Source organism: Homalodisca vitripennis, chromosome 3 (genome assembly GCF_021130785.1).
Source record: "Homalodisca vitripennis isolate AUS2020 chromosome 3, UT_GWSS_2.1, whole genome shotgun sequence".
Lineage (NCBI taxonomy): Eukaryota > Metazoa > Arthropoda > Insecta > Hemiptera > Cicadellidae > Homalodisca > Homalodisca vitripennis.
The window spans coordinates 40820786-40831861 of NC_060209.1; the positions used below are offsets into that span (position 1 = coordinate 40820786).

Consider the following 11076-nt stretch of genomic DNA (forward strand, 5'->3'; position numbering starts at 1 on the left):
GTATATGTTGTTGATAAATATTTTCAAGGGTAATGAATTATCTCTATCCGCTTATCTAGTTCAAAACCTTTACCTACTAATTGAGGAGTTTCGTGGAACTATCTATACATATCACCGACTGCAGCCAATTAAGTTTCAATTATTAATGGTAAATTAAATTTAAACAATTATATACTATTAGAATTTTACACTAAATGTTTCCTCCTACGTATGATCATTGTAAATTTACGTCGCGTTTTCCACAGTAATAGAAAGTTTAAAAATAATAGCGAAAATCTGCAAAAAAACTGTAATACTTTGAATAACAATAAAATTGTTTTACAATTAGGATCCCACATTCTTTCAAGAGATATGCTCAAGGCGAGAATTTTGCATAACAAATTGAAAAAACTTGATTATACACTCACATATCAACTTATCACGAATATTTGCAAATGTTAGATACTGTACCTGAAATTTAGAACTTTAAGTTTAGTCTCGGGATTATAAGGAGACCCTTTGGGTCTTGGGATAAAAGTGTTAACAATTCCCCAACCTAATGTTTGTTTGTGTTGTAAATTATCTCTTTTTGTTTGACACCGCATATTTAAAAAATAAAAATATCTCTATTACAGAATGACCTGTTGTGACATATAGAAAGGCACTAAACCGTCCAAGTGCAGGTCCTTAAGAACTGATAAGCAGAGCTCATGGTCCTGCTCACGGCTCTTATCAGCCCCCCCCCCATTTTCCAAAATTAAAAACTTTACCAACAATGGCAGTATGCGTCTGTTTAACCCCACTTTATATTTAACTCCAGTGTTGTTAAGATAAGCTGGAAATACTGCCAACATCTGTAGCTTACTCATTTTCAGATTTTATTTGTGTTGTTATCTATTCTCTATTCTTTTCTTAACACATAGATTTCTTGGTACAGCCCTCGGCTAGATTAAATCGCAGTGCTCTAAATCAGGTATAGCCTATTTCAAGAGGCATTATATTATTTCAATATTATTGTTACAAACCTTTTTCTCAAATCTCAATTTTCTCTTGCTATTTCTGTCTTTGCAACTCTATTTCAGTCGTTCTCCTTGATTGTATTTTGTAATTTAACAATACAGAAAAGTTTTTCGTATAAACAGGTTATATCTCATACTTGGAGTTATCAGAATAGCAAGCCGAATTCGCGCTGACATAGTGCTCAACGTGACCGACAATTGGTAAAGGTTTCAGCCCATGACTAAACAAACTACAGTCCAGCACTTCTTACCATGCTATGCAACAGATATGCCTAGAAATTTTACATACGGATCAATTTTTGATCTTATGTCTGTGGAAGAGATATTCCTTTTGAGTATATGGTAAATCAAGATGGTGTTATTAACGGGGATCCTGCACAAGGAGTCAAAGAGTTCTCTGAACATTTTAATACAGGCACTTTGATGGACTTATTCCAATAAACCCTTTTGGGGTTTATCAAAAACCTACAATTCCCTAGTTCCTATGGAATTTGAATCTAAATCCTCTTATCACAATCCTTTATCACAGTCTCAACTCAGCCCACAAGCATTTACTTCATTTCTGCTGCCCAAAAGTGCAATGGATACTTCCAATGACTTTGATTGGAACCAGAGAGGTGGAATAGGAGACATTCGGATGTGTGAAAACCTGACGAGGGCCGTTAAAAATACGGGTGCAGGCCTTCGGGCGCTCCGGTACTCCAAAGGCGGAGAGCAGAATACGTCGACATGGGGCATGCCTGGACCGTTTGGTTGTCAGTGTTGAGATAACGAGGTGTGTGACAAACAGGAAGTCTGGGTTGTGATAAGAAGCCGGAAGACAGGAAGTCTGTGGTTAGGAAACACCAAAATGTATCTCTCACAAGAAACTGTTAACATGTCAAATCGTCATAAAAGGCCATGGAGCTAGTGCGGCGCCTGGTCTGCTAAAGTTTCCATGGATAATTTAGTGTGCTTTTATATAACAAATGTGTCATTGTTTCGTTTATTAAAACCGCTATTAGATTTCTTTAGATAGTAACTTGATCTTTAATACCTGCATTACACTATCAAGAACTGATAAGATCAAACATAAGAGATTTACAGCTAAAAGTATATGTTTAATAACAATTCCAACTTTATTATCTGGAACAGTGAATACAGAAAAGAGTAAAATAAGGATTGATGCTTGTTTTGAGGACTGATTCATGCTTGTTTTCAGCAAACATTAAGTACATATTTTGTGGGATAAATTATGATGTCATTACAAAATGTTAACTTAAGGCTGAATGCTGAGTTTTTCTTTTCCAGTTGTCGTCCTGGAACAAATGCTTCAGATGAAAGACCATTTTTATTCTTATAAATAACTTGTGGATTGAAAACAAATCCCAGCTGAAATTCAAAACATTGAAGGCAATGCTTATGGTTCAGTATCATTTTAAAGCAACTTTTGACGAATTTTAAGAGCAGATGAAAATGAACCATGTTTTGTTGATAACATCCATTCTTGAGAGAAATATAACTGCTATGAGTGAAAAATTAGCTGTTAAACTGCTAAATACTGTACATACTCGGTTTGGACATTTAAATCCTGTATTAATAAGACAGTTTGTAATTTTTTTGCTGATGAGGAAATACCGTCAAGATTTCTTTTGATTAAAGAAACTACGTTTTTAATATAAAATATAAACTTCAATTAAGTTGTGAAAAATGAATAAGCAGTAGCTGTGTAATATAATTTGCTACATCTCTTTTTAATCGGCAAGGCTGTACGAACTATTCGATCACTTCGCCGTTTGTCATTTTATTATAACCAGATTTTACGCCACGTCGAGTGGCATGTTCAAAATTTGTAGTGGCAAAGAACAAAATTGTTTTAACCCATTAAAACGTATGCAAAACATACAAACATTTTGTTGGTGACAAAATGAAAATTTATAAATTGCCTCTTCAATAATCTTAAAAAAAAGTGTCACTTAATACCCAATTTTCAGAAAATTCCCTGTATTCCATACCTCACCATGACTCATTGGGCGCAAAGAATTATACCTAGGAAAGAATTATAAAAGTTGCGCCAACTGTATAATTGCATTGTTCATCGTACAGTTGTTATTATTATTATTAAATAACAGTTTGATCACACTTGCTATTCTGTAAGTTTGTTCACACGTGAGTACTCGGAAAACTACTTCGATAACCAGCTGATCAAATACGGAATGGCTTCCATCATTAACCGAATTGGATCCAATAAAACATATTTTTCCATAAACGTTTTTTAATTACATTCAAATTGGCGACAATTTTGGAGCAAGCGAATGTATTTTGTGTGTTTTGATATAAACATTTTCTTTTACAATTAGCAACAAACTGGAACATTTTCACCAACGGCATTTACTTCAATAGTGAAATGGTTACCTACTACAGTTACCCAGAACAGTTTATTTCTTAGGAAATAAAATATAGAGTTTTCTGGATTTTTATGTAGTATTTTACAGTTCCCATCAGGCAATGAAGACTTCTCAAATAACCAATATAACATGTGTTATTTTGGTTTTTACGTTCTAAAAAGTATTCAGGTTGTTATGGAATAAACCATTCAAACGTTTTGGAAATTATGAAAATATATAATCGGTGCTAAATATTTTTCTGGGTAAATGAAACCTTAGGTGTATTCTTTTGTCGGTCAGAAGGTGTACTTTACCTTTTTTATATGCTATAATCTTCGTAAAAAAATAGAATGTATTTCATGTGAACTAAAACCTATAATATAAAATAAGCTTTATATTTAAAACTAAATAGTAATCTTTGTATTTTTCCTTCAAAAAAAGAACAAGAGAATTGAAATTTTATAATTATTCTACAAGATGTTTGACATTTTGTAAAAGGATATACTTAATCTGTAGCCTTCAAATACAAAACTGGAAGCATCCCTCTAAATGAGTAGAGTCCCTTAAAAATAAAACGGTTATATGTTTCTTTTTATTTAGTATGCATGAAATAAATAATTTTTTTATGAATTTCAAAATGTTTCATAACTTTTTTAGTTCGCAATAAACTGCATTACCAGTATTTGACATATTTAAAAGTTTCAATATCGACCCAAATTTAAATTTGATTTCAAAAAGTCCAAATCATAATAGTCATACTGATAAATAAGCCTTAAAACTGTTTATGTAATAGATGTGATATTCCAGAACAGCCGCACTAAATCAGTGTTTATTCACACTGGGCAGAACATATAATTCATCATTTTAAGTGTTATTTTTCATTTTCAGATGGACGGTTTATTCAAACATAATTCAACATTGTTTTGTATAATATTTCCTTACTTTATTTTAAATTTATTTCTCTGAAGGAGAATTTGAATTGATAACATGATTTTCATTACTTTTTCAATCAACTGTGTATAAACGTAAATACCACGTTATAGTAAATCAATTAAATACTTATAATGTGGAAGACTTAAATGGGCAAAAACAATGCATAATAATAGCACACAGTCAAAATAGTTATACAAATCGTACCAATGACCTTTGCCCATGAGTGACCGGAGACTAAGAATGTACTTACTCCACTACTTACGTGGTATTTGAGTTAGTATAATATGCTATTCATAGGTTAGAAAATAAACAGATTTTAGTCTTTGATACACAATTTACATGCTTAGTTTTATGTACAGTCTTGTCTAAAATCATCTACATAAGTCGTTTAGTTTCCTGTCAGATTCTTTTGTGTTGCGAGTCTAATCCACCTGATGAGATAAAACTGCAAATCCCACAATGTGTGTGTGTGTGTGTGTGTGTGTGTGTGTGTGTGTGTGTGTGTGTGTGTGTGTGTGTGTGTGTGTGTGTGTGTGTGTGTGTGTGTGTGTGTGTGTGTCATATATGACCTTGTGTGGAACTTACTTACCTAATTAAAGCCAGAGCACAGACAGAAAGGCAATATTCCAATGGATGGTTTTACCATATCTATTATTATTATCTGCTTAATTCATAAGGTATCATGAGTCCTCTTGTAAGATTAATTCATACTTTTACAACAAATAACACAGTCAAACTTCTAGAAAAATAAATGTATTTGAATACACGTCGAGAGAGTTTGTTAGCGAAGTAATGAACGTTATCTCTACGAACATTGAAAATCACCATTTGCCAAAATAGTTAAAAAAAATAAACATTTTCAAATCAATAACCAAACAAATTATTATTTTAATGTAATTAGTACTTGTTTAATAAATTGCAAAAACCCGTAACAAACACACGTCATGAAATACTATAACATTTACGAGTTCTCAGGCATATCACCTTCATCTGAATCCTGGACCTCACTTTTTACTACGTAATCTTCCCCTATGTCATTATTGGCCAGAATAAATTCTTCAAACGTTAAAGAATCATCTTCAGGTTCACGTTTTATAATGACCTCTTCCTCTGCGTTTCTCTGTAGAACAGAGGCTTTTTCATCTGCATCCGTTGGAGATGTTATATTTTCTGATTTCGGAGTCTCTTTTTTCACTTCTTCAGGAATTCTCTTTTCTTCTCCTTTTTCTCCTTCATTCGCAGCTTTGTCAGTACTAGGTGTCTCGGATGTTTCCTTCCTCTGTCTACTCGGTGTAAAATCGCCGGACGGACTTGGAGATGTGAGCCAGGCACGTTTCAGTTTTAACGGCCTTGCTGGTGTTGGTGGTTTTGGTGGTTCTGCAACATTGCAATATGACACGTATAAATATAATGACATAAATAATACTCTCACTGTCGACTATACAATTGTTTAATCTACTAAATACTAGGGACCTTATACTCACTTATAATACTGATTCTAAATTACATGTTAAAATTAAAATTTTAATCGTGTTTTTTTTAGCAGGTCTTGAATTGTAATATATAAGTCCAAACTATTAATATTGATTCTTCTTCTGGGTATCCTTGTGAGAAAGTTTATATGGTGTTTACAACACCCAATTGTGTACGGTGTGGCAACTATTCTTTTTTAAATATAAAAAATATATTTGAAATATAATTTTAGGTATCTATATAACAGCCAAGGTATTTAATATGAATATGAAAACTTTCTAAATACAAAAGTAACAGTCTGAATGTTTAGTACTGTGCAGAAAAGTAACTTATAAATTCCATACTTACTAATTCTTTACAGTTTAAATTCCACTCGTTTTACTAATGAGTAGCCAAAGTTTTTCAAACCGCTAAATTCCTAAAATTTCAACATTCAAAAGAGCATTAGAAACGAGAGGAAGTATTTTCACTATTCGTAATTCAAACAAAGGGCACTCAGCAAATAAAATAATCTTTACGTCACTTAGTATAAAGAAATTACAGACAACTTAACTGTAATATGTCCACTTGATGTCATCGTTCTAATTCTCACCTTCTTTTGAGCGGGCGGGGGACTTGGATGCAGCTTTAGTGAGCTTGGTGGGCTTGGTAGGCCAAGGAAGCAAGTGCGGCTCTGGACACGCGAGCCTGATGGATTGCACATTGACTCCTCGAATTACCATCAATCCATCCACGTCCTGACGTTGCTCCTCCGTGTTGTACAGGATGACACGGTAGACGTCCGCCAGCACCACATTCAGGTGCAAGTCGTATCCTATAGAATTCAAAGTAAACTCCAAATACCACCAGCAGCTCGTCATAACTTTCCCGTTGGCCCACCTCAATGAAGATGAGAACTACGTGGAATAGGGTCACTAATACTGCTTAAAAGTATATGGATAATTGTTTTGTTCCCTTAGGACAAGAAGCTTAAATATTGTACTTATTTCTAAAAGGAATGTTTCGCTGCTTCCGGAGTGACTGAATATTTTGGACGGGTAATATTGGCGATAGGGAAAGAGGAAATCCATGAGGAAAGATTTTGGGCATTAATCTCAGAAATTTTTCCTTGGAGGAAGTAGAGGCCAGCTTTGTACCAGCTTCTGAAATAAAAGCGGGCAGGGGACGGTATGCAATAATGTTAAGGCTAGCAACTGCCTTTAACACTTAGGGAGCCCTACTAACTCCAACAGTCATCCTCCACAGAAGACTAAACCTATCGATGTACCCTTGCACCCCAATATCTCGACATTTGCGGTTAGTGATGTACCGCTCCATCCATAGGTTACCCAGATTTAAGTGATACATCTGTTTTTGCTGTTCCTAGTGAAGGTTCAATTGGAAGGTATAAGCCAATCAGAAGTGTATTCTCCTGGATTATGGATCACATCCTTAGATTAGGAATGCCCATATCCATTTGTTAGATATTATATATAAGAAACGAATACTAATAGAACAGATAGACGATGATGGGCGTTATTACCACAACTGTATTTACTCATTTTAATTTATCGAACTCTTGCAGCTCCACTGGCTATCCTGTTTTACATAGTACCTTATGATCTTGGCTGAAGTAATGTGTTGACTGAATTAGATGAATTACCTAGTTGTGATTGATCAAAACAGGTGTAGTGTACTAAGAAAATTATAAATATATTTAATTCTGACGTTGTAGTTCACATAATTATCCCTGCATAATTGTTTCTATATTTTATGAATTTTATGCATAATTTGAACAACATACGATATGTATTTAGTCGTCCACTCTTTACCTTCACATTTTATCCAGACTCAGAGCTGGATGTATTTCGTTTTTAAATTTAAAAGAAAATAAATACTATTCTAAACTTTTTGAAATTGTAAGCTTTTTAAGAGAGTATTCACGCTCTAAAACATGTTATCATCATGAACAGAGAATGTGGCGAAAATAAAAACAAAGATCATAAATGTGCTGGGTTATTTCCAAATAATCGCCTTACAAAACTTTGCACTCTGAGACAACAAAATTTGACACTAAGCAAAATGCACAACGTAAAAATAGAAGTTATTAGTCTTATTATGATACCTTTAGGACAGAGCCAGCCTCAACATGTGGTGGTGTTTCCTAGCTTCTAACACAACAGCACCGACAACTTTATTTTGGTTTCACATAATGGACAATTCACTTTAAAAGTACCACTGCACCTATTATTATAGCTCCAAATGCCGAGCTTCCAACAGAATGGTCCGTGAGTAACATAGCACCTACACAAATTTAATACCACAACTCCGACACGCAAAGTGGAGAGATATTAGCTGGCGGGGTGCAAGAAATATTAGGTGCTATGGTATTAGGAGCTATGAAACACGCCGTATAAACATACTTTGCAGAAACACAATTAGCAATATTAATAGATCCTAGAACTTCCTTCGACAGTGTAGAACAATTATTTGCCTTGTTCCACAGTCTATCCAGAATCGACACAATCGCAGCCAACTTTCACATACAGTATAATGTCGTTTATTATGGCTACCAGGCAATATGTGGCAAGAAAACATCTAATTGCCGGTTATTACTTATATATTTTAAAGCAATTAATTCATACACGAATACCTGGACATGACCCCAATCAGGGATACTAATGGAAACAATATCCGCCAATTGGAAGACAACATTTCAACACTCATTACTTTGTAACCACGAGCCACCATTGTTATATCTTGCAAATTATACTTACCAATCCGATATATTACAATTTCGGAATGACCTTACAAATTATTTTTTGACCTTTATGACTTTACCTTGCAGTTTTCCGATAAACGTTTTTGTCCTCTTTTTGCGATTTCTGACGTTGACTCTTACTCGGCTTCCAAGGTATTTATTATACAGATTGTACCTGTATTGTATAAATATATCTTGATTTATGATGGGCTCCTGCAACACAAAAATGTATTATAAGAATGACAAGTATGAGTATAAAATGTGTTTAAGTAAACAATTTAGTGTATTATCATTGAAAATATGTATTTTTTAAAAATGTCAACAATATTGCCTTGTTTAGTTAAAAAAAAAAATAATTTAAATTTGTTTGCTTTAAATGTGAGTTACGCTTTCTTTCATATTGTAAAAATTTCAATTATTTCACTGAAGGCTCCAAACAGGTTGACGGGGATGTTGATTCCCTCTTAAGGCAGTTTTTGGGTAATACCCCCAATGGCCTCTGAACCTAATGCTCCTAGCTTACTCTTGAGCTGTTGTGCAGTAGGACAGGTGAGGAGGAGTAACCTTTTAAATGTGTTTCAAGAGGGAATTACTGGTGCATATCCAAGTGGGTGGGTGGTCGTTGGACCAGTGGTGTCCGGTTTGTGACGTTTCCTAAGAGGTCGTTCAACAGCGTGGTAGGACTCTGTAGTTCCGGAGTGGGGCGCTCTCCCGGTAAGTCCAATTTCTTATATTACTCCACTCAGCCTATTCGTTCGATGTGTAGGATGCAACCTTCATTGCAAGTTACACATGACGATCAAGTAATGCCCGTATAATTTCCAATGTAATATAAAACACTACACAATAAGCACTAACTTAAAACGTAATTACTTACTACCATCTTTCGAACGTAGTATTCACGATTAACAGAACTACTTCTTTATTTTGGTGAACAACACTTGATAAATAATTATACTTAATTCTTAAAGCACCATAACTTACTTCAGCTGTCCCAGACAACAGCTGAGTTTTAATATTGATAATCACATAACTTATACTTTTGTGCGCTAGCTGGATACATCAAATGTAGTGCTACTTAAGGCACCTCTTTTTGAATTAGCTGGTGAATATTCAACGTAAACGTACCACCAGAGTTTAATTAATTAATACTATTAATAGTTTTTTTTTACATTTTCCATTACTAAACCGTTATGAATGTGATTTATTTACACTGCTATAATTATTTACGTTTTTTATGTCTTGTATTGTAAATTACATGATAGTATTAAATATGTAGATTGCTACAGTCTCTCTATCTTACTGAAACCATATTGCATGGCAATGAACGAAAGTTCAGATGAAAAAATCGGCCATAATTATATTCATGTTATTATTTCTTGTATTATAAATCGCGTGATTCTATTACACTTTAAGTAATTTGCTACAGTCCCCCTATCTTACTGAAACTACACTGCATGGCAATGAATGGAAGTTTAGATGAAAAAAATCGGATATATGGACTTTCCACTCTATATTTATAATATTCTGATGTATAATTTGTGCCAAAGTTGCAAAATATTTTAAAATACGAGTTATTGTAAATATTTACTGTACTGAACACACTTGCACAGATCCACTACATACCTTCTTTGGTTGGCCATTCAGAGGTACTCCTTCTAAAGTGGTCTGTCATTGATTAATTTAAATCTAGAAGTTATAACCAAGAAGGGAATATTTTCCAAGAACAACTAATTATCACAGAAATGTTTTGAATGATTTTTAAATGAGATTGCCTTCATTGTTCCTGTAATGCTGTTGCAGAGCCGCGGGTAACAGCTAGCACTACTCATTAACTGGATTAATAACTCTCCCACTGCTTATATGTAAGGATATGTTTTATAATTAGAAGCTTCTCAGAAAACTAATAGAATAACTTTGTAAATTTAAATGATACATAACAAAATATTTGTAACCATCAATCATTGTACAACGCATACAAAATTATAATTCTCCTTTTCAGTAGTTCATAGCTCGATATAGTTTATACTTGTAGTTTATGTAGGTGCATTATTTACCATACAAATCCACACTACGGCGAGGAGTATAGAGAAGGCAGAGATCGATGTGGCCTACATTATCCCCCTCAGCTGTGTTTTGGTTCAGTCGCCTGGCAGCTGGCAACAAGCGCGGTGGCAACATGTGACGGTAAGATTCTTCACTAGTATTCTATTATATGAATGTAATAGTCCGCTTAGTTATAGAAGAGTACAGATAATACAGTATTTAATGACTAACACCAATGTGCTATCTTATATAAAATACTTATAGAACCAACTGTAATAAAACGAGAAGAAACTAATGCGTGCATTTATGGTTTCTTATCAGATTAAAAATGTGTCAATTTATTAAAAACAATTTCATTTAGATATAAGTTGAAGCCCTAACATTAAATTTTATTTATTTAGCTTTCAGAACTACACTGTTGCAATCAAAATATATAAAAATATTAAATTTAAAAAATTAAATGTCCCCAAATACTGTTAAGAAGAATTTGTCGGTTAGAGACATTATCCAACATATTGGA

At 33.8% G+C, this 11076-nt stretch overlaps 1 protein-coding gene across 2 annotated transcripts; it reads right to left on the reverse strand.

Annotated features, from left to right (window-relative positions):
• Positions 1–5034: 5034 nt before the first annotated feature.
• Positions 5035–9515, reverse strand: LOC124358634. Of its 2 annotated transcripts, none has more exons than XM_046810935.1 (4): positions 9388–9515; positions 8591–8723; positions 6363–6584; positions 5035–5674 (listed from the first exon to the last, which is right to left on the reverse strand). In XM_046810935.1, exons 1-4 carry the CDS (start codon positions 9391–9393, stop codon positions 5259–5261), a joined length of 777 nt encoding a protein of 258 aa, XP_046666891.1. In that variant the 5' UTR covers positions 9394–9515; the 3' UTR covers positions 5035–5258. The 2 variants fall into 2 exon arrangements, with proteins under 2 accessions (XP_046666891.1, XP_046666892.1); XM_046810936.1 differs by having other exon boundaries at positions 9391–9500.
• Positions 9516–11076: the final 1561 nt, after the last annotated feature.

Excerpts from the sequence above, each read along its gene's own strand:
- LOC124358634 (XM_046810935.1), bottom strand. Across the intron at positions 6,585-8,590 it reads GTTTATCGGAAAACTGCAAG|GATACGACTTGCACCTGAAT; the intron begins GTAAAGTCATAA and ends TGAATTCTATAG. Across the intron at positions 5,675-6,362 it reads CCCCGCCCGCTCAAAAGAAG|AACCACCAAAACCACCAACA; the intron begins GTGAGAATTAGA and ends GCAATGTTGCAG.